Source organism: Anolis carolinensis, unplaced genomic scaffold (assembly GCF_035594765.1).
Source record: "Anolis carolinensis isolate JA03-04 unplaced genomic scaffold, rAnoCar3.1.pri scaffold_15, whole genome shotgun sequence".
Classification (NCBI taxonomy): Eukaryota; Metazoa; Chordata; class Lepidosauria; order Squamata; family Dactyloidae; genus Anolis; species Anolis carolinensis.
Window position 1 is genome coordinate 529232 of NW_026943826.1, and position 24388 is coordinate 553619.

General features: G+C 46.4%; 1 protein-coding gene across 11 annotated transcripts in view; it reads left to right on the top strand.

Moving 5' to 3' along the window:
- rap1gap (RAP1 GTPase activating protein) overlaps positions 1 to 24388 on the top strand; it is a 78970-nt gene that overhangs the window by 31519 nt on the left and 23063 nt on the right. For 4 of the 11 annotated variants that reach the window (XR_010001368.1, XM_062965742.1, XM_062965743.1 and 1 more), the window contains exons 1-9: positions 10974 to 11106; positions 13598 to 13633; positions 16495 to 16542; positions 18272 to 18310; positions 19586 to 19762; positions 19929 to 20032; positions 21244 to 21322; positions 21423 to 21476; positions 22664 to 22747. Coding sequence is in view for 10 of the 11 variants with exons in the window: in XM_062965742.1 (XP_062821812.1) it covers positions 11035 to 11106; positions 13598 to 13633; positions 16495 to 16542; positions 18272 to 18310; positions 19586 to 19762; positions 19929 to 20032; positions 21244 to 21322; positions 21423 to 21476; positions 22664 to 22747 (693 nt within the window). In the remaining variant the exon portion in view is untranslated. Of the gene's footprint in view, positions 1 to 7774; positions 7872 to 10970; positions 11107 to 13597; positions 13634 to 16494; positions 16543 to 18271; positions 18311 to 19585; positions 19763 to 19928; positions 20033 to 21243; positions 21323 to 21422; positions 21477 to 22663; positions 22748 to 24388 lie in introns of those variants that run through there. The other 7 variants (XM_062965751.1, XM_062965750.1, XM_062965748.1 and 4 more) reach the window with 4 other exon arrangements.

Sequence of the window (24388 nt, forward strand, 5' to 3'; positions counted from 1 at the left end):
AAGGTCCTGCTGGTAAATGACAGATCCGTCAACGGTAAAACAACATTTACCCGGGACTTGATCCTGGAGGAAAAGGCAGATCTGGCTTGCATAACCGAAACCTGGCTGGATGAGCTGGGGGGCGGGGGGGGCATCAGTCTCACCCAGCGATGTCCACCAGGCTAAGGGGTGCATCAGCCGGCCAGATCCAGGGGGCGGGGAGTTGGGATTGTGGTGGTCTATCAGGAATCCATCCCCTGATCAGATGCCCCGTTCCACAAAATCATAGAATCATAGAATAGTAGAGTTGGAAGAGACCTCATGGGCCATCCAGTCCAACCCCATTCTGCCAAGAAGCAGGAAATCGCATTCAAAGCACCCCCGGCAGATGGCCATCCAGCCTCTGCTTCAAAGCCTCCAAAGAAGGAGCCTCCACCATGGCCCCGGGGAGAGAGTTCCACTGGTGAACAGCCCTTCTCACAGTGAGGAAGTTCTTCCTGATGTCCAGACGGAATCTCCTTCCTTTCCTGTAGTTTGAAGCCCTTGTTCCCTTGTGTCCTAGTCTGCAGGGCAGCAGAAAACAAGCTTGCTCCCTCCTCCCTATGGCTTCCCCTCACATATTTGTACATGGCTCTCCTGTCTCCTCTCAGCCTTCTCTTCTGCAGGCTAAACATGCCCAGCTCTTTAAGCCGCTCCTCATAGGGCTTGTTCTCCAGACCTTTGATCATTTTAGTTGCCCTCCTCTGGACGCTTTCCAGCTTGTCAACATCTCCCTTCAACTGTGGTGCCCAAAATTAGACACAGTGTGATTCCAGGTGTGACCAAGGCAGAAGAGAAAGAGGGGGAGCAGGACTTCCCTGGATCTAGACGCTCTTCCCCTATTGATGCAGGACAGAATCCTATTGGCTTTTTTAGCTGCCGCATCACATTCCTGGCTCATGTTCACCTTCCTCCCCACGAGGACTCCACGGTCTTTTTCGCACACACTGCTGTCAAGCCAGGCATCGTCCCCCATTCTGTATCTTTGATTTCCATTTTTTCTGCCGAAATGAAGTATCTTGCATTTGTCCCTGTTGAACTTCATTTTGTTAGTTTCGGCCAATCATCTCTCTAGTCCACAATCGTCTCGGTTCGAATGTGTCCCCTGAAAGTGGGGAACCAGGATGGTTTGGGGATTCTGCTTGTGTACCATCCACCCCGCAACACCTTGCAGAGGTGGCATCTAGCTTGGCGTTGGTCTCTCAGCGACTGGCAGTCCTGGGGGACCTTAATATCCACGCAGAGGCCACCCTGTCTCGGGCAGCCCAGGACTTCATGGCTGCTATGATGACCATGGGACGGTCCCTAGTGATATCTGGACCCACTCATCAGGCGGGACACACTTTTAGACCTAGTATTTGTAACAAACGGTGGAGATGTTTGTGTGGAAGAGCAAAACAACCCTCCATTGTCATGGACCGACCATCATCTGGTTGTGTTGTCGAAGGCTTTCATGGCCAGGATCACAGGGTTGTTGTATGTATTCCGGGCTGTATGGCCATGTTCCAGAAGTATTCCCTCCTGACATTTCGCCCACATCTATGGCAGGCATCCTCATTAGTTATAATGTTGTTGTTTTATTTCGTCTTATATTGTTGTTACACATTTTAATGTATTACATATTAAACTGTGTGAGCCGCCCTGAGTCCCTTTGGGGAGATGGAGGTGGGATACAAAAATAAAGTAGTTATTATTATTATTATTATTGACACAAAGACAGAGTATGACACAACAGACAAGATCTATATGCTGGATTTCATATCAAAAAATCACAAGTCGAACACTTCCGAAGTATTTAGGACTGTGTGATGTATTATTATTATTGTTATTGGTCACTATAAGGCAGAAATGAATTAAAAGGGGGAAACGATATATCCCTTTGTAGGTTGTCATGCTTTGTTTTGGGACTGAGCCAAAATAGCATTGCTATTATTGGTAATAACTAGCTTTAGCCCCCGGCGTTGCCCGGGTTATTTGAAAAAGTCAGTGTTTTAATTGCACGAAATGCATAAGGTTGTGGGTGAACTACAACTCACATCATGGCAAGTTAACCCCCAGAAACTCCATCTGTACTTGAAATTTGTTACGTTGGGCAAGTTTGCTCTGGAGGCATCATGAGTGGAGTTGAGTGTGCTCTCTGGCTATAGGGTGAACTACAACTCCCATGATGATGAGTCATTCCCCGCAAACAGGTTGAGTGAGTCCTGGGGGTTCTGTGTGCCAAGTTTGGTCCAGGTCCATCATCGGTGGAGGTCACAGTTTCACTGGTTGTGTGTGAACTATAACTCCCAGGAAGGAAGGTCAGTTCCCTAACCCAAACCCAAACCCCTCCACGGATCACATTTCGGCATATCGGGTCCAGACCCATCAATATTTGGGTTCCCAGTGCTCTCTGGATAGAGGTGAACTACAACTCCCCCAAATCAAGGTGAATTTTCCCCAAAGATCTTCCATCCTCGGTAGAGTTCAGAGTGCTCATTGACTGCAGCTGAACTATAAATCCCAGTACCTACAACTCCAAAATGTCCAATTCCCCTCAAAACCAACCAGTAGTCAAATGTGGGTGTATCGGGTCTGCATGCCAAGTGTGGTCCAGATCCATCATTGTTGGAGCTCATCGTGCGCTCTGGATGTAGGTGAACTACAACTCCCATAATTCCCTCCCAAAGACCTCCAGTATTTTTTGTTGGTCATGGAGGTTCTGTGTGCCCAATGTGGTCCAGGCACATTATCGAAGGGGGTCACAGTGTTCTGCCTTGATGTAGGGTGAATTACAACTTTCACCTGTGTTCAGTGATCGAACCTAACATCCCCAAAAAACCACCGCAAAAGGGTCCCCAAGCTAATAACAACAACAATAATAATGTTGTGTTTTCCTCTCTTAAAATGCACTCACACGAGGCCGATTTCCGGGGCCATTCTGAGCCTTTTTGTGGGCGCCACCCCACACCCCAAAAGCCCCTTTTATTGTTCTCTGGTTGCAATTCCTATGCAAGGGGAATGGGGGATATCCCGTCACGTTTCTGTCAAACCTGGGAAGGGAAATTAAAAGGGAACAGGAGCAGGGAGGGATTGGCTTCCCCCTCCAGCTGTCATTGCCTCCAGACAAACACACGCAGCTGTGCCGGGGACCTGGGCTCATTTACATCTCTTGCATATGCAGATGAGGCAGCATCGCCTGCTTTTTGAGACGGAAATGGGTTGATTTCAAAGAGGGCTTTTTCCACAATACAATTCCAATGCGTGCCAGTGCAAGGCTCCTATGGGTTGTTGTGTGTCTGGCCATGTTCCAGAAGTATTCTCTCCTGATGTTTCACCCACATCTACCGTGTTTCCCCGAAAATAAGACAGTGTCTTATATTATTTTTTGCTCCCAAAGATGTGCTAGGTCTTCTTTTCAGGGGATGTCTTATTTTTCCATGAAGAAGAATTCATATTCATTGTTGAACAAAAAAAAGAACATTGATTCTATACTGTACAGTAGTTGTCATAACAAACCAACATAACTAAACCAGACAAACTGTAACAAATTTCTTGTTACTATCATTATTTCCATATACAACTGGTATGTAAGCCGCCCCGAGTCCTTCTGGGGAGATGGAGGCAGGGTATAAAAATATAATATTAATATTGATAATAATAATAATATACATTTACCAATCCTGCATGCTATGGTGTTTTGTTTGGCGGGCACCGGGCATGCTTCCAAACAAAAACTTTGCTAGGTCTTACTTTTTGAGGATGAGGCCTTAAATTTAGCAATTCAGCAAAACTTCTACTAGGTCTTATTTTTTGGGGATGTCTTATTTTCAGGGAAACAGGGTATGGCAGGCATCCTCAGAGGTTGCGAGGTACCTGTGATCCCGGCCATGAAAACCTTCAACAACACAAGACTCTTATGGATTGCAGTCCCCATCTTCCCTACCCACCCGGGGTGAGGGTGATGGGAATTGCAACCCAAACTGGGTTTCGCACCCACAAGATGCTGGGGTTCATGGGATTTGGGGCGCACTGGCCCCCTTGGAGAAGACCCCTCCCACCCTGGCCTCCTCCTCCTCCAAGAGGGATCGCGAGGCCTCGTCCCCTTCCCTCCGCTCCCTTCGCTGCCTGCCTGCCGTTTGTCACCATAATTGTGCGTTTGCCTGGCGGTAATTGCCAATCAATTACCGAAGAGGAGCCTGGGTGGTAAATGCCTCCCATCCCGTTGCTATAGGGACTGTTTCGGAGGAGCAGCCGCTCTGCTTTCCTCTCCCAGACCGGCTCCGGCTGTTCAACATCCAAGCGCTGCGTGTACGCGGGGAGGGACTCCTGCCGGACAGAGCTGGCAATATCGACCTATAGAAACCCCCCTTGCCTAGTTTCCAACAGACCTCTCAACCTCTGAGGATGTGGGCGGAACGTCAGGAGAGAATGCTGCTTCTGGAAGCAGGGCCAGACAGCCCGGAAAATGCACAACAATTCCACCTATATACCCTGTTTCCCCTAAAATAAGACACCCCCAGAAAATAAGACCTAGTAGAGGTTTTGTTGAATTGTTAAATATAAGGCCTTCCCCGAAAGTAAGACCTAGCAAAGTTTGTGTTTGGAAGCATGCCCAACTGACAGCACACCAGAGCATGCAGGATTGGTAAATGTACGTACCATAGAGTGTTGTACATGGAAATATTGGTAGTAACAAGAAATTCTTGATAGGATTCACAGTTTGTCTGGTTATGTTGGTTTGTGATGACAACTACTGTACAGTATATAATAAATGTTCATTTTTTTGTTCAACAATAAATGTGAATTCTTCTTCATGGAAAAATAAGACATCCCCTGAAAATAAGACCTAGCGCATCTTTGGGAGCAAAAAATAATATAAGACACTGTCTTATTTTTGGGGAAACATGGAAGGAAGGCTTTCATGGCCGAAATCAATGGGTTGCTGAGAGTTTTCCGGGCGGTCTGGCCCTGTTCCAGAAGCATTCTCTCCTGATGTTCCGCCCACATCTAAGGGAACTTTGGCCTATAGAGGGACCAAGTCCATAAGGACCTTACTGGAAATCCCACAGAGCCAGGCCCGGCCACACGGACCAAGGACATTAGCCCTTCTTTGTATTGGGCTAAATATGGGCCGAGGATCAGGCCCGGCCCACGAGGATAATAATAATAATAATAATAATAATAATAATAATAATAATAATAATAATAAAACTTTATTTATACCCCGCCACCATCTCCCCAATGGGAGGAGAGGATCCCTGCAGAGCCATGGCTGCCGGTCAGAGTTGACAGTGTATGGGTCTGGGCGGGGGCCACGGGTCCTCCCAGTTGGATCCCAGTAGCATGTTTAGGGAGAACTGGGGGAGAGGCAATGGCTGGTGAGGGCGCAAGGGAATGGCTCAGTTCGTAAGGATGCGATTGGGAACGCAGCAGTATTGGGAGACAGGTGGGCTCCAGGTGTGTTACAAGGCGCACGGCTGTTTGTGGCAGGTGTTTGCCTGGAGAGAGCCCGTGGCCAGAGTTGGCACCAGAGTTGACATCTGGGTTCAGAAAACCCAGATTGTGCCAGAGGTGAGGAAAGCAGCACAAACAGCTGCAGCTTTGCAACAGTTGGAACATCTGGGAGAAAGAAATACCCTGTTTCCCCGAAAATAAGACATCTCCTGAAAATAAGACCTAGTAGAGGTTTTGCTGAATTGCTAAAAATAAGGCCTCCCCTGAAAATAAGACCTAGCAAAAATTTGGTTTGGAAGCATGCCCACCAAACAGAACACCAGAGCATGCAGGATGACCTAGTGCATCTTTGGGAGCAAAAATTAATATAAAACACTGTCTTATTTTCGGGGAAACACAGTAGTAAACCCTGTCGGAAAGCAGGGAAGGGCCTCCTGCTCGGACCGGCCGTAACGGGACTGCAGCACCCATCGCCCACTGTCAGAATGCCTGACTTGATCATGATTACCTTTATTTAAGTCCTTCTCCCCCCCCCCAAATTAAAAACGTACAGGCAACAATGAATAAATCCAGATGGAAAGGGGACCCCAGAGGCCATCCAGTCTGACCCTGCTTCATCCATCATATGCGGCCTAACATAATCAGGATTTCTGTTGTCAAAGGCTTTAATGGCTGGAATCACTGGGTTGCTGTGAGTTTTCCAGATGGGCCATGTTCCAGAAGCATTCTCTCCTGATGTTTCTCCTACATCCATGGCAGGCATCCTCAGAGGTTGTTGAGGTCTGTTGGAAAGGAGGCAAGTGGGGTTTATATCCCTGTGGAATGATGTCCCGGGTGGGAGAAAGAACTCTTTGTCTGTTGGAGGCAAGCGTGAATGTTGTCAATGGCCAGCTTGATTAGCATTGAAGCCTGGCTGCTTCTTGCCTGAGGAAATCCATACAGCCCGGAACACTCACAGCAGCCCAATAATTGTAATATTGTATTACAATATTGTAAGCTGCCTTGAGTCCCCCCGGGGAGAAAGGCGGGGTAAAAATGATGTAAATAAATAAATAGTGACAATTTTTATTTACACCCTGATTTTTCCCCGTGACTGGCATACATTAAAGCAGTGACTCTTTAAACGCATACCGCCAACATTAAATAAATAGCAGTTGGAAAGGGAACCCCAGAGACCATCTGATCTGACCTTGAGGCCAATACTGCATGTTTCCCATCCTTTCCAGGCCCAAGACGCCCTGCCTTTCCCCCAGGATGGCAATGGCTATAAAAAGCATGTAATCCAATAGAGAGGGGCCCCTGGTGGCACAGCGTGTTAAAGCGATGAGCTGCTGAACTTGCGGACCGAAAGGTGCCAGGTTCAAATCCCGGGAGCGGAATGAGTGCCCGCTGTTAGCCCCAGCTCCTGCCAACCTAGCAGTTTGAAAGCATGCCAATGTGAGTAGATCAATAGGGGAAGGTAACAGCGCTCCATGCAGTCATGCCTATGGCCACATGACCTTGGAGGTGTCTACGGACAACGCCGGCTCTTCGGCTTAGAAGTGGAGATGAGCCCCAACCCCCAGAGTCGGTCACGACTGGACTTAACGTCACGGGAAAGCTTTACCTTTACCTTAATATGATATAATAATAATAATAATAATAATAATAATAATAATAATAATAATAATGCCAGTGGCCACATGACCTTGGAGGAGTCTACGGACAACGCTGGCTCTTCGGCTTAGAAATGGAGATGAGCACCAACCCTCAGAGTCAGTCACGACTGGACTTAACGTCAGGAGAAACCTTTACCTTTACCTTAATATGATATAATAATAATAATAATAATAATAATAATAATAATAATAATAATAATAATAATGCCAGTGGCCACATGACCTTGGAGGCATCTACGGACAATGCCGGCTCTTTGGCTTAGAAATGGAGATGAGCACCAACGCCCAGAGTGTGAGTAGATCAATAGGTACTGCTCTGGCGGGAAGGTAACAGCGCTCCATGCAGTCCTGCCAGTGGCCACATGACCTTGGAGGCATCTACGGACAATGCCGGCTCTTCAGCTTAGAAGTGGAGATGAGCACCAACCCCCAGAGTCAGTCACGACTGGACTTAATGTCAGGGGAAACCTATACTAATCCAACAGAGAAGGGAGGGGGCACCTCAGGGGCCATCTAGTCTGACTCAAACCAGCCTTGCCCCTTGTAGAGCGTTTCCATGCGCAGGAAGGGTCGTTCCTAACCACGGCAGCCTTTGTTCACGTCCCGCTTTGTCCCAAGGCCGGGCGCACCCACATGTGTCTTTTTCTCCCTCTTTCCCGCAGGAAGAGCGATGGGACCCCCCCGGCCTCCCTCGGCGGACCCTTAGGGGGGCTGCACACGTCCCTGCCGACCCCAAAAGCCCCTCCCCTCCCTCCCAAGGTAAGAGGCCTCCCAATAAGTTACATTTCCGAACCGGAAACCATCCCAACAACATCCAAATCAGGTCTTTTGTAAGACCAGTGGGTCTTAGTTGCACGAGCATCTGTCCTTTGTGGATTTGGGGTTTTGTTGTATAATGCATCTTACCCAGTGTACTTTTACAACCTCTCCATTTCAATCCATGTTTTTATTAGTTCGTGTCATTTGTTTTTAATGGCTAATGTTTAAATTTTTATAATTGTGCATGTCTTTTGTCTATTGTGTTTTATACTGCTATTGTTTTTATTCGGGCTTGGCCCTATGAAAGCCGCCCTCAGTCCCCTTTGGGGAGATAGAGGCGGGGGATAAAATTAAAGTTGTTATTATTATTTTATTATGACACAGCAAACAAGATAGATATGCTGGATTTCATATGACAAAATCACAAGTCGAACACTTCCCAAGTGTCTAGGACTGTGTGATGTATTATTATTATTATTATTATTATTATTATTATTATTATTATTATTTTATGACACAGCAAACAAGATAGATATGCTGGATTTCGTTTCACAAAATCACAAGTCGAACACTTCCCAAGTGTCTAGGACTGTGTGATGTATTATTATTATTATTATTATTATTATTATTATTATTATTATTATTTTATGACACAGCAAACAAGATAGACATGCTGGATTTCATATCACAAAATCCCAAGTCGAACACTTCCCAAGTGTCTAGGACTGTGTGATGTATTTTCGGATGATGTGTGCAGATCCCAGTAGGGTGGCCTTTTGCAGTTGGCAGATCGTGATTTTGTCAATGTCTATTGTTTCCAAATGCCGGCTGAGATCTTTTGGCACAGCACCCAATGTGCCCATCACCACCGGGACCACCTGCACTGGTTTCTGCCAGAGTCTTGGAAGTTCAATCTTGAGGTCCTGAAAGCGGCTGAGTTTTTCCTGTTGTTGTTGTTATCGTTATTATTATTACATGCTTCCGGTCCCTTTAATTCCCTTATTTTCTTGGAATCCTTGTTTCAAAACGTGATTTCCAAACGCAATGCCCGCTTGGCGCCGGTCCTGCCTTCTCCGCGGTCAAAATGCAAGCGGCAGAACGCCCAGCGAGGAGCCATTCATCTCTGTTTCGGAGGACGGGAAATGCAAAAAGGGGGCCCTTTGTGCACGGCTGGAGTCATGTAAACCCCCCGCGTGTGCGTGCATGCGTGCTTGTGTGTGTGTGTGTGTGTGTGTGTGTGTGTGCAATTCACTCTCACAGGCAGGCGTTGGAGGCCTTTGCTCCTCGCTGCAAGAAAGGGGAGGCGTTCCAGATGCGTTGCCTTTCCAGTCTTACCATCGGGTTTCCTTAGCCAGGCCTTGTGGCTGAGAGAGCGTGACTCCCCAGGCCATCCAGCCCTGAAACCCCCGTCCGTGCCCCCCCCCCCCGGCATCTCCTTGGCCAGGGGCCCCCGTGACGTCCCTCCGAGGCCGAGAGAGTCAAAGGCCGCCTTGTTCTGGGCCTCCCTCGCCAGTGGCCGGCCCGGTGGTGCCAACGTCAACATTGGAGCCAAGGAAACACCCAGAGCAGCGTTTCCCCCCTTCGTTTTGGAGAACTGTGCTGAGAGGAGGGGGGGGGGGGGCTGCCTCGGGAGTTGTAGTTTCTCAGGGCCGTTTCCCGTCTCCGCCCGAGAGGGCCGTGGGCCTCACCAAACTACAGCTCCCGGGAGCCTGTGGCTGTTAGATTGGGCTCCATTCTACAATGCAGGTACACCTTTCGGAAAAACTACAACTCCCAAGATCATGTGGCTTTTAGTGTGTGCTCCATTCTACAATGCGGATGCACCCTTTGGAAAACTACAAATCCCAGTATCCTGTGGCTGTTAGATTGGGCTCCATTCTACAATGCAGGTACACCTTTCGGAAAAACCTACAACTCCCAAGATCATTTGGCTTTTAGTGTGTGCTGCATTCTACGATGTGGATGCACCCTTTGGAAAACTACAGCTCCCAGGATTTCTTTCAGCTCTGGACTGAGGAGCCCTCAGTGGCCTAGTGGGTTAAAGCCTCGTGACGTGAAGGTTGGGTTGCTGACCTGAAGGCTGCCAGGTTCGAATCCCACCCGGGGAGAGCGCCGATGAGCTCCCTCTATCAGCTCTAGCTCCATGCGGGGACATTTATTTATTTATTTATTTATTTACAGCATTTATATTCCGCCCTTCTTTTTCACCCTGCAGGGGACTCAGGCCGGATCACATTACACATATAAGGCAAATATTCAATGCCTTTTAACATAGAATAAAGACAGACAGACATAGGCTCCGAGCGGGCCTCGAACTCATGACCTCCTGGTTAGAGTGATTCATTGCAGTGATTCATTGCAGCTGCCCTCCAGCCTGCGCCACAGCCCGAGGAGACATGAGAGAATCCTCCCACAAGGATGGTAAAAACATCAAAAAAAAAATCCGGGCAATGTCACCTGGGCAACGTCCTTGCAGACGGCCAATTCTCTCACTGCAGTTGCTCCTGATACGGAAAAAAAATAAAAGCACTGTACTGTTGAGCTTGGAGATGGACGCAGGGGAGTCACACGCTCTCAGCCGCAGTGACCCACCGCCACCAGAAAACCCTATGGTAAGATTTGGGCAATGCTCCCCTGCGGGGAGCATTGCCCAAATCTTACCATAGGGTTTTCTGGTGGCGGTTGGGGTGGTGGTGGTGGGTCAATGCTCCCCAGTGAATCCTGAAAACCGAGGAAAGGAGCAAGAGATGAACAGTTGGTGTCAAACTTTCCTCCGGGTTGGATGCAAGGGGAGCGCTGCCTGCCTGCCTCCTGCCTGTGCCTCCCCCCTGGAGTCCTCCGGTTGCCATGGCGACCCCAGCCAGTGGTCCAGGGCTGCTCCCCTCCTCCTCCCCCCTCCCTCCTGCCATGCCCCCCCCCCCCCCCCACACACACCCAGAGAGGGAGGGGCGGCTGCCTGTGCTGCTGCTCCTGCTGGGGCCTGGCTCCCCGCCCAAAGTGTACACACTCGCACACATCCACATCCTGGAGGCAGCCGGAGGAGGAGGAGGAGGAGGAGGAGGAGGAGGAGGAGGAGGAGGAGGAGGAGGAGGAAGCCGCGCTGGCGCTCCCACGGAGCCCCCCCTGGGACCCCCGTGGAGGAGGGGGGGGAGGAGGGCACCCCATGGAGCCACACGCCGGGCGGCCCCCCTTGCCCCCCAGGAAGGAGGTGGAGGAGGAGGATGGGGGCAGCAGCGTGAGTACAGAGCCCCCCTTGGCCCCCGGCCCCCTCCCCCCTATGGACCCCCATCACCTCCCCATTGTTGACCCCTTGCATCCGGGGAGAGAGGGTCTCCGGAGATTGGCATGTGTCCTTCCTTTTCAGTACTGATAGGTGGGAGAAGGTAATTTGTATCACTGTTTATCCCTCTATCAAAGAGAGATTGTTGTTGTTGTTGTTGTTATGTGTTGTCGAAGGCCTTCATGGCCGGAATCACTGCCTTGCTGTGAGCTTTCTGGGCTGCCTGCCCATGTTCCAGAAGCATTCTCTCCTGATGTTCCGCCCACACCTATAGCAGGCATCCCCAGAGGTCGTGAGGTCTGTTGGAAACTAGGCAAGTGGGGGGGGGGGGTATATATATCCCTGTGGAATGATGTCCAGGGTGGGAGAAAGAAAGAACTCGTGTCTGTTGGAGGCAAGGGTCAATGTGACAATTGGTCACCTTGATTAGCAGTGAATAGCCTTGTAGTTTCAAAGCCTGGCTGCTTCCTGCCTGAGGGAATCCTTTGTAGGCAGGTGTCAGCTGGCCCTGATAGTTTCCTGCCTGGAATTCCCCTGTTTTCTGAGTGTTGTTCTTTGTTTGCTGTCCTGATCTTGGAGTTTTTTTAAAAAAATACCAGGAACCAGATTATGTTCATGTTCATGGTTTCCTCCTTTCTGTTGAAATCGTCCACCTGCTTCTTGTGGATTTCCATGGATTCTTTGTGTAGTGGCTTTGAAGCTACAAAGCCATTCAGTGCTAATCAAGCTGGCCATTGGCAACATTCACACCTGCTTCTGGCAAACAAGAGCTCTTTCCTTCTCCTGCCCTGGACATCATTCCACATGGATATATATATATATATAAACCCCACTTGCCACGCTTCCAACATACCTCCCAACCTCTGAGGATGCCTGTCAGAGATGTGGGCAAAACGTCAGGAGAGAATGCTTCTGGAACAGGGCCAGACAGCCCGGAAAGCTCACAGCAACCCAGAGAAATGAAAAGACAGGTGGTTGTGCCAGAGACAGAGATAAAGTGAATGTGATAATAATAACAATAACAATAATAATAATAATAACAACAACAACAATAATAATACGAAATCCAGCATATATATCTCGTTTGCTGTGTCATACTATGTCTTTGTGTCACTAATAATAGTAGTAATTATAGTAATAATAGATTTGCATGTGTCATTCTGTTTCAGTCTTGATATGTGGGAGAATGTATTATGTCATTGTTTAGTTATTGTTTAGAGATGTGGGAGAAACGTCAGGAGAGAATGCTTCTGGAACAGGGCCAGACAGCCTGGAAAGCTCACAGCAACCCAGAGAAATGAAAAGACAGGTGGTTGTGCCAGAGACAGAGATAAAGTGAATGTGATAATAATAATAATAATAATAATAATAATAATAATAATAATAACAACAACAACAACAACAACAACAACACGAAATCCAGCATATATATCTCGTTTGCTGTGTCATACTATGTCTTTGTGTCACTAATAATAGTAGTAATTATAGTAATAATAGATTTGCATGTGTCATTCTGTTTCAGTCTTGATATGTGGGAGAATGTAATATGTCATTGTTTAGTTATTGTTTAGAGATGTGGGAGAAACGTCAGGAGAGAATGCTTCTGGAACAGGGCCAGACAACCCGGAAAGCTCACAGCAACCCAGAGAAATGAAAAGACAGGTGGTTGAGCCAGAGACAGAGATAAAGTGAATGTGATAATAATAATAATAATAATAATAATAATAACAACAACAACAATAATAATACGAAATCCAGCATATATATCTCGTTTGCTGTGTCATACTATGTCTTTGTGTCACTAATAATAATAGTAATTATAGTAATAATAGATTTGCATGTGTCATTCTGTTTCAGTCTTGATATGTGGGAGAATGTAATATGTCATTGTTTAGTTATTGTTTAGAGATGTGGGAGAAACGTCAGGAGAGAATGCTTCTGGAACAGGGCCAGACAACCCGGAAAGCTCACAGCAACCCAGAGAAATGAAAAGACAGGTGGTTGAGCCAGAGACAGAGATAAAGTGAATGTGATAATAATAATAATAATAATAATAATAATAATAATAATAATAATAATAATAATAACAACAACAACAACAATAATAATACGAAATCCAGCATATATATCTCGTTTGCTGTGTCATACTATGTCTTTGTGTCACTAATAATAATAGTAATTATAGTAATAATAGATTTGCATGTGTCATTCTGTTTCAGTCTTGATATGTGGGAGAATGTAATATGTCATTGTTTAGTTCATGTAGTGTCTATCTCTGTATCAATGAGATAAAAAGCTTAAGGAAGGGGCCTGGGGCCAGGAATTGTGGGAGTTGAGGTCCAAAACACCTGGAGAAAGGCCCAAGGTTGCCCACACCTGTAATAAAGCGTAAAGCCAAAAAGGCCCCCGATGCAGCCAGCCAGTGACTTCTTTTTCCCTTTTGCAGAACGCCGACTTGTTTGAAATGATTGAGAAGATGCAGGTGAGTCCGTCCTCCTTTAGGGCCCGTCCTGACTCGAACCCGGGACGCGCGCAAGCAGTCTGGGGCGGGTTGGAGGTTTCTTTGACCCCGGAGCCGGGGCTCTTGTCGGGGAGACTTCCTGGAAAACGCGTCCTGCAAGAAACTCCCTCTGACTCACACGGCGCCTGGGATTTACCACGCTCCTACGTTTGTGTGTGTGTGGGGCCCCGGAAACTGAGGATTGGCCTCACCATTTGTTTTCCTGCCCTCTGTATTCTGAGCCGAGAACTAAAATCCTGGGACCCATTCTTCATCCCCTCCTAATGAATACGGTGTCAGAAAGGATTTTCTTCCTTCTGTCCGACACTAACCCTGCAGTTACTCATAAGGTGGCCCTTTTTGCCCCGGCAGCTCAGAAAATCCGGGCAAAACTGATCTCCGATGTCGCGGTTGACTGTGCTGGGGATGCTTTTAACTAATAGTGGTTTTTATATCCAAGGTGTTCCCTGCTTGGATTTCAATAATGCTGTACTTACTTGGTTTTATCTTGTTTGTATTATGTTGGTGCTAATCCATGAAATATGCAGTATTTGAGGGGCATATCCTGACATTGATATTTGCAGCATTTTAATGTTTTAATCTATATATATAAAAGAGTGATGGCATCACGGCGACCCACAAAACAACAAAACTACAGGCCCCCCAACCTCGAAATTTGACAGCACAACCCCTCATCCACGCCTCTAGGTTGATACAACAAAAAGAAAAGAAAAATAAAGTCCTAATTAGAGAGAGAGGAATAATTGCTTTTATCCAATTGCTGCCAGTTAGAAGGCTAAGCTCCTCCAACTTGGTCTCCTAGCAACCCAATAAAAAATAATAAAAAACACTAAAAATTGATACAATAAAATACTATAATAACAGAAAATAACTAAAAATAATACAAGAAAATAATAAAATATAATAAATAAAAAGATAACTTACAATAAAATTAATTTAAAAAATGCAAATAACATCAAATAAAAATTACACAACAATTTTTAACCAATACCACCACCACTTTGCCACAGCAACGCGTGGCCGGGCACAGCTAGTGATTTATATAGGGTTTTAATGGCATGTTTTATATTGTATTTGATGGTCTGGCTTTTGTGTATTTGTTTGTTTGTCTTGCATGCGAAAGGTCTATGGCAGGGGTCCCCAAACTAAGGCCCGGGGGGCAGATGCGGCCCTCCAAGGTCATTTACCTGGCCCCTGCCCTCAGTTTTATAATATCTTTTTGTATTATTTTTAATAATATAATATATTGTATATACATATAATATTGATAATAATATTATGTTATACAATGTAATACTAATAATAATACCATATAATAATATTAATTATATGTTATATATTACATAACATATGTAGTATAGTGGTATAATTCAATATAGAATTATATAATGCTAATATTGTGCTATGCTAATAATATAATATATTGTATGTACATACAGCTGCTCTGAGTTCCCTTTGGGGTGAGAAGGGTGGGATATAAATGTAGTAAATAAATGCAGTAAATAAATAATTAATTTTAGGCTTAGGCTCGGGCAAAGTCTGAAATGACTTGAAGTCACACAACAACAACAATCCTAATTAACTGGACTATTTCATTGGCCAGTAGCAGGCCCAAACTTTCCATTGAAATCCTGATAGATAGAATTGTTTTCATTTTTAAATATTGTATTGTTCTTTCGTTGTTGTTGTTTCACTACAAATAAGATATGTGCAGTATGCATAGGAATTTGTATTTTTTTTCCAAATGATAATTCGGCCCCTCCACAGTCTGAAGGATTGTGGACCGGCCCTCTGCTTCAAAAGTTTGAGGACCCCTGACCTATGGTCTAAGCCAGGGGTCCCCAAACTAAGGCCCGGGGGCCGGATGCGGCCCTCCAACGTCATTTACCTGGCCCCCGCCCTCAGTTTTATAATATAATATTTTTATATCAGTTTTAATAATATAATATATTGTATATACATATAATATTGATAATAATCTTATGTTATACAATATAATACTAATAGTAATACCATATAATAATATTAATTATATGTTATATATTACATATTATAGAATAGTATAGTGGTATAGTTCAATATAGTAATATATAATGCTAATATTGTGCTATGCTAATAATATAATATATTGTATGTACATACAGCTGCTCTGATTCCCCTTCAGGGTGAGAAGGGCGGGATATAAATGTAGTAAATAAATGCAGTAAATAATTAATTTTAGACTTAGGCTCGGCCAAAATCTGACATGACTTGAAGGCACACAACAACAACAACAACAATCCTAATTAACTTGACTATCTCATTGGCCAGTAGCAGGCCCACACTTTCCATTGAAATCCTAATAGGTTTATGTTGTTTAAAATTGTTTTCATTTTTAAATATTGTATTGTTCTTTTGTTGTTGTTGTTGTTGCACTACAAATAAGACATGTGCAGTATGCATAGGGATTTGTTTGTATTTTTTTCCAAATGATAATTCGGCCCCTCAACAGTCTGAAGGATTGTGGACCGGCCCTCTGGATAAAAAGTTTGGGGACCCCTGGTCTAAGCATTAAATAAATTTGGATTTTGGATTATTATTTTGTTACTACGCTCCTACGTGTCATATTCCCCGGGCAATGAGTCTCCGTGTGTGAGGCTGCTGGGTGGGGAGGGTCCTCTGCACGTGCTCAGAGGCAGGCCTTCCTTGTGGGTGTTCTCCAGAGGGAGCTTCCGAAAGCCACCTGCCGCCTCTCCCTCCCTGCCCTTGGCTCCCGGCCGGCCCGGTTGCTCTCCCTCCCGCCATGGCTCTTGTTGACTCTGGCTCCTCCGCTCTTTCCCCAGGGAAGCAGGATGGACGAACAGCGGTGCTCCTTCCCCCCCACACTCAAGGTGAGTGCCTCCGCTCGTGAGTGCGTGCGTGGGCAAGTGCAGTGCTCCAGGGATACGTAGCGCGGCCCCTGCCCAGTCTCCCTCCTACGGCTCTGCTCTAGTGGGCACTCGCTTGAGTCCCCGTCAATGCCGGGTTATTTGAGAAGGGCCTGGTTTGTTTGTGGATGTGAGGTTGTATCAGTTTGGTCATATGTTATGTGCTGTCGCAGAAAAACACTCATAAGGATGTGGGTGAACTACAATTCAGTCCTCCCAAAACTTCCCCAATATTCACAGTTGGCCATGTTGGGTCTGTTCGACAAATTTGGTCCAGATCCGTCGTCGGCTGGGTTCAGTGCTGTCTGGATAAGGTTAACTACAACTTCCAGATTCCCAGGGCAATCGCTTGCAAACCCTGCCAGTACTGGCAAGTGGCCATGTTGGGCCTGTGTGTGTCTGTGCCAAGTGTGGCCCCGATCCGTGGTCGGCTGGGTTCAGGGCTCTCTGGGTAAGGGTGAACTACAACTCCCAGACCCGAGGTCAGTCACCCCCAAGCCAGGCCTGTAGGTGCATATGGCCATGTTGGGTCTGTGTGCCAGGTTTGGTCCAGATCTGACGTCAGCTGGGTTCAGTGCTTTCGGGATGCAGGTGAACTACAACTCCCAAAACCAAGGCCCATTCCCCTAAACCCCTGCAGTATATTAAGTTGGTGACAGGGCTTCTCTGTGCCAAGTTTGGTCCCGGTCCATTGTCGGTTGGGGTCACGGTATCAGTGAAGGTACTGCAAGTCCCATCATCCATACAAGTTTGGCCCAGATCCATTGTTGATGGGATCCACAGTGCTCTCTGGATGTAGGTCAAGTACCACTAGCAATCATGCCTGCATTTCCAATGTGGGATGGTTTATGTAGTTTGTCTGTTTGTGGCTTAGTAACCTGAGCCAAAGCTGCCTTCCAGAGTTGATGGCACCAATTTAGGGGTTTTGCATGTGAAGTGGGAAATGGGAGTGGGCTTCCTGGAGACATACAGGACGTTATTTACACCTTTACAATTTGGGGTACATAAGGGGAGACTTTCCTTTGTTCTCTCTCTTGATCCTGCCATGCGGCCTGCTGTTACCTTTTGCTAAGAGACATGTAGTATCCTGATGGAGATAGACTATATTTTTGTGTCCTGAACTATATTCTTTGGAACTAAGATGTTTTTACCTGTATGACCATCATTGTACGAGATTGTGAGTAAACATCCTTTTGCTATTTTACTTTTGGTGTCTCTGATGTTTATTAGCGAGTGTGTATAGCGGAACCAGCAGCGTCCAGTTAACACCATGTGCAAAAGACTCAGACCAGGCAGAGGAATTAAAAGAATAAAGAAAACTTTACTTGTTGAGTTGAAGTCAAATAAACAGTTCAGCAATCGTACAATGTCCTTGTAGTTGCATAGGATCAATAACTAATCAATCAGCATTCAATATACCCAGCATAGCATATTTAAACTGCTACTTGACCGTAGCTAGAGAGCCTGTCTTTTCTGTGCTCTCCCTGCAAGTCCAGATTCCCAACTGACAAACCCAGCCATCTGCCAGCAAACTGATACATTGTTTGAGGTGTGGCTTGCCTCTGCATAAGCTCAGCTCCCTTTTTGCAGAGATCTTTTGCAAGCAACTTTGCAAGGATTTCTTTACACACACATAGCAATTTGGTGCAATAATGTTTACTTTATGCGCCTTTTAATCTATCTTGTGTTGCAGACGGAAGAGGACTACATCCCCTACCCCAGCGTCCACGAGGTGAGCTCTGCAGATATTATGTCTTCATGGTGCGGTCACTCCAAATACCAGCAGGCATCGTTGCTTCCAGGGGACCCTTCTGGGTCAATGGCCTTATTATTATTATTATTGTTGTTGTTGTTGTTATTATTATTATTATTATTATTATTATTATTATTATTATTATCATATGTATTTATATCCCACTTTACCTCCCTGAGGGGGACTCAAAGCGGCTTGATGTAAAAGCATTAGGATACATTTATTTATGTATTTATTTACAGTATTTATATTCCTCCCTTCAGGGTGGATCACAATGCACATATACATGGCAAACATTCAGTGGCATTAGACATACGACATAGATAGACAGACACAGAGGCAATTTAACATTTTCCAGCGTCCGGCTTCATGAGGGTATGCTCCATTCCGGCCACAGGGGGAGCTGCCACTTCACCGTCTGCTTGTGACACCGAGTCCATGATGGAGTACTTCCTCATTCCTTCTGCGCGCTGCTGGCAATTTTATTTATTTATTTACAGCATTTATATTCCACCCTTCTCACCCCGAAGGGGACTCAGGGCGGATCACATTACACATATGACATATGACATTACCCATGACTTGTAGCACCTTAACTTCCTTCTTGTTTACAAGTTCCACTCAATGCACTTTGCCCAGCTCATTTTATATTTTTATTGCTGTGTTTCTCAAGTGTTTTATAATGATTGTGATTTTTAATGCCTTTTAAATTTATTTGTGTGTTTTTGTATTTGATATTATTGTATGTTGGTTTTATATCTGTAAGCCGCCCCGAGTCCCTCTGGGGAGATGGTGGCGGGGTACAAAAATAAAATAATAATAATAATAATTATTATTATTATTATATATAGGCAAACATTCAATGCCTTTTAAACATAGGACAAAGACAAACAAACATAGGCTCCGAGCGGGCCTCGAACTCATGACCTCCTGGTCAGAGTGATTCATTGCAGTGATTCATTGCAGCTGTTCTCCAGCCTGCGCCACAGCCCGAGCCCATTTTATGGTGTCATAAATTAAATTAGCCTCCCCGCATAAATCGGTACCTACATTTCCTACTTGACGGATGCAGCTGTCTTTCAGGCTGCTTAGGTCAACAGCGAGCTAGGCTATTCATGGTCAGGAGCTCAGTCCAACCCGGGCTTCGATCCCATGACCTCTCTGTTAGGAGGGCCGAGGTTTGCCCATGCCTGGCCCTGCCGGTCTTGCTGCTTGCTTAATGGGGACTTTGCCCCCCACCCGCTCTGCCCGCAGGTCCTGGGCCGGGAGGGGCCCTTCCCGCTGATCCTCCTGCCACAGTTTGGGGGCTACTGGATCGAGGGCACCAACCACGAGTGGAGCCCCGAAGCGGAGCGGCCGCCCCCGGCCCCCAAGGCCAAGCTGGAGTGCAACCACACGGCCCGCCTCTACCGCAAGCACTTCCTGGGAAAGGTCAGGGCTCGGGGCGGCACCTGCGGAACTCGCCGCCACAGGGTTGGGGTTTGAGAAGGGTTCAGAGGGAAGGGGTGGCGGGTAGCGGGGCAACACAAGGGTCTTTGTGGGGCTGACCCTCCTGCTTTTGTGGCCCCTCCCCTCCCCTCCCCCAAACCCACCCCAGGAGCACTTCAACTACTACTCCATGGACGCGGCCCTGGGGCACCTCGTTTTCTCGCTCAAGTACGACGTCATCGGGGACCAGGAGCACCTCCGCCTCCTCTTGCGGTGAGTGGAGCGGCCAGGGAGCCGGAGGGAGAGGGGACGATGGGGGTCGGAGTGGGCCCCAAGGAGTGATGGGAGATGGAGTCCAGACAAGGAGTCTCTATGAATCTCTGGGAAAAGTGCAATGCTGGGGGAATACAGGGAAGGGAGAGGGGACGATGGGGGTCGGAGTGGGCCCCAAGCATGCCGTCTCTCCAGAGATCTGGGGAAAGTGTGGTGCTAGAGGGAGGAACACGAGGGAGGGAGAGGGGATGATGGGAGTCAGAGTCCAGACAATAATAATAATAGTATTGTATTATTATTATTATTATTATTATTATTATTATTATTATTATTATGCTCTGCGGAAAGTGCAATGCTAGGAGAATACGTGGGAGGGAGAGGGAATGATGGGAGTTGGAGTCCAGTCAAATAATTTCTACAATGCTCTGGAGAAAGTGCAATGCTAGAGGAATACAAGGAAGGGAGAGGGGATGATGGGAATCGGAGTGAGCCCCAAGCATGGCGTCTCTCCAGGGATCTGGGGAAAGTGCGGTGCTAGAGGGAGGAACATGGGAGAGGGGATGATGGGAGTCCAGACAATAATAAATAGTGTTGTTGTTGTTATTATTGTTGTTATTATTATTATTATTATTATTATTATTATTATTATTATGCTCTGCGGAAAGTGCAATGCTAGGAGAATACATTGGGGGGGGGAGGGAGTGATGGGAGCTGGAGTCCATAATAGTAGTATTGTATTATTATTATTATTATTATTATTATCAACACAACGACATTGTATGGCACAGCAAACAAGATTATTATTATTATTATTATTATTATTATTATTATTATTATTATTATTATTATGCTCTGTGTAGGGAGAGGGGATGATGGGAATTAAGAGTCCAGACAAAGGGTTTCTATGAAGCTTTGGGGAAAATGCAATGCTAAAGAAACACAAGGGAGGGAGAGGGAGTGATGGGCGTTGGAGTCCAGGCAAGGAGTTTTTCTACGAAGCTGGAGAAATGGGAGGGAAATGGAGTGTGGGAATGTGATCCCGAGCAAGAGGCTCTTGCCTGAGCTTGAGGGGCGTTGCAGTTCAAGAGAAGCAAAGGGAAGGGGATGATGGGACTCGGGAGCCTTAACAAGGGGAAGTGGATGGAGAAGAGGGGTTGGGGGCACTGGGGGCGCCTGACAAGCCCTTCTTCCTCCCTCCTCCCCCCCGAAAGGACCAAGAGCCGGACGTTCCACGACGTGATCCCCATCTCCTGCCTGACGGAGTTCCCCAACGTGGTGCAGATGGCCAAGGTGAGGCCCACCCGGGGGTTGGGGGGTTGGGGGGTTGGTTGGCCCCCCCCGCCCGCGCCCTCGCCGCCTTGGCCCCCGCTGAGCCTTTTGTCGCTTTCAGCTGGTCTGCGAAGACGTCAACGTGGACCGCTTCTACCCCGTCCTGTACCCAAAGGTAAGGGGTCTGGGGGGGAGGCTGGAAGGGTGCATCCCGCCTGGGTGACCGTTTGGGGTCCCATTCAACTCAGAATGGGTTGCAAAGGGTTTAGATAACAAACTTCGTTCAGTCTGTGATCTAGACCAGGGCATCTCCACCTTCCTAGTGCGGCCACTCCTTAATGCAGCTCCTCATGGGGTGGTGACCCCCAACTATCACATTATCCTCCTTGCAAATTCACAACTGTCATTTTGCTCCTGTTACGAATTACAATGTAAATACCCGATAGACAGGATGGGTTTCCATTCACTGGACCAAATTTGGCACAATTTATTTATTTGTTTATTTACAGCATTTATATTCCGCCCTTCTTTCTCACCCCGAAAGGGACTCAGGGCGGATCACATTACATATATAGGCAAACATTCAATGCCTTTTAACATAGAACAAAGACAAGACAAACATAGGCTCCGAGCGGGCCTCGAACTCATGACCTCCTGGTCAGAGTGATTCATTACAGTTAATTGCAGCTGGCTTGCTCTCCTGCCTGCGCCACAGCCCGGGCCCACAAATACCCAATACGCCCAAATTTTAATACTGTGGGGTTCGGGGGCAGATTTGTGTTGTAGTTATAGTTGCTGGGATTTATAGTTCACCTACAATCAAAGAGCATTCTGAACTCCACCAGTGGACCAAACTTGGCACACAGAACTCCCATTACCAATAGAAAATACTAGAAGGGTTTGGTAGGCATCGACCCTGAGTTTGGGAGTTGTAGTTCACCTCCATCCAGAGAGCACTGTGGACTCAAACAATGATGGATCTGGACCAAACCTGGCATGAATACCCAATATGCCCAAATGTGAACACTGGTGGAGTCAGGGGGAAATAGACCTTGGCATTTGGGAGTTGCAGTTTTTGGGATTTATAGTTCACCTACAATCAAAGAGCCCCTTGTACCCCCCAGGGATAGAATTGGGCTTTTGGTAGGAAGGGGTTCCTAAGACCATCAGAAATACGTGTTTCCTGGTGGTCTTTGGCGACCCCTCTGACACCCCTCGTGACCCCCCCCCCCCCAGGGTCCCGACCCCCAGGTTGAGAAACGCTGATCTAGAATATTGGTAATAATCTTCCAGGGATGGGACAGGTGGACCAGTTGATAAATATTATCATTAATAACCATAAGAATAACATCTCTTTTCCAGGCTTCGCGGCTCATTGTGACGTTTGACGAACACGTCATCAGCAACAACTTCAAGTTCGGCGTCATCTACCAAAAGCTCGGCCAGGTGTGTCTAGGTGTACACTCGCTTTATTGGGTTACTAGCTGTGCCCGGCCACGCGTTGCTGTGTCGTTGTCTGGTGGTGTTGGTGAGAACTTGTTGAGGTAGTGGTGCTATTGAATGTCTGTTGTATGGTTGTCTTTATGTTTAGTATGCATTTGGTTGTTTGTGTACTGTGCAAGTGGTGTGGGTAGAGGGGGTCTATGTATTTTATAGGCAGTGTGGAAGAGGCCAAGTGGGTAGAGCTTAGCCTTCTAACTGGCAGCAATTGGATAAAAACAATTATTCCTCTCCCTCTAATTAGGACTTTATTTTTCTTTTCTTTTTCTTGTATCAACCTAGAGGCGTGGATGAGGGGTTGTGTTGTCAATTTTCAAGGTTGGGGGGCCTTTAGTTTTGTTGTTTTGTCGGTCGCCGGGATTCCATCACTCTTTTATATATATAGATTTCCTCTCTTGATGCGGATAAACTACAACTCCCATATTCTAAGGGCACCCCCCCCTCCAAAACCAGGCCTGTATTCACAGTTGACCACGTTGTGTCTGTGTGCCAAGTTTGGTCCAGAACTTGTGTCAGCTGGGTTCAGTGCTCTCTGGATAAGGGTTGCTGATCAATTCCTCTGTTTGCTGTGTGCCATAGGAAAGGGTTAAGGGAGAAACAGTGGGTGGGGTCATGCAAATTCCACACCAGTGGAGAGAGAAAGGAACCCTGGGATGTGGCGCTCGCTGTAACCTGCAATGTCCTTGGAGGGAGAACTTTTTGTGGCTCCTCAGCACTGTGGATTGTAGCTGTTTGTGGAGGCGGGAGCCTGTCTGTGCAAGTGGACACTTCCGCCACATACACACATACAGATTTTCACTTTTATTATGTGGATACATACATACATTCATACATACATATAAATGTTCAAAGTTTTAACGATGGTCATGTCCAAGGGAAAGCAACACCGCCATCTAGTGGACTGGTATGGGATTGTCAGTAGGAGCAACATTATTCTATACCAGGGGTCCCCAAACTTTTTAAACTGGGGGCCAGTTCACAGTCCCTCAGACCATTGGAGGGCCAGACTATAGGTTTTTTTAAAAACTATGAACAATTTCCCATGCACACTGCACATATCTTATTTTGAAGTAAAAAAAAAACGGGAACAAATACAGCCTCAATGTTAATAATAATCATAATCATGATAAAAAATAATAAAGAAGGTTGGAAGAGACCCCTTGGGCCATTTAGTCCAACCCCCTTCTACCTTTGTGCACCAAAAGCACAAGCAAAGCACTCCTGACAGATGGCCACCCAGCCTCAATGATAATGATAATAATGATAATAATAATAATGATAATAATAATAATAATAAATCACACAGTCCTAGACACTTGGGAAGTGTTCGACTTGTGATTTTGTGATATGAAATCCAGCAAATCTATCTCATTCGCTGTGTTATGCTGTGTACTTCTATCAATAATAATAATAATAATAATAATAATAATAAAGAGGGTTGGAAGAGACCGCTTGGACCATTTCGTCCAACTCCCTTCTGCCGTTGTGCACCAAAAGCACTAGCAAAGCATCCCTTAATAATTAATAATTAATTAAATAATAATTAAACTACCATTATAAACAAGCAAAGAGGAGGAGGGAGCCACC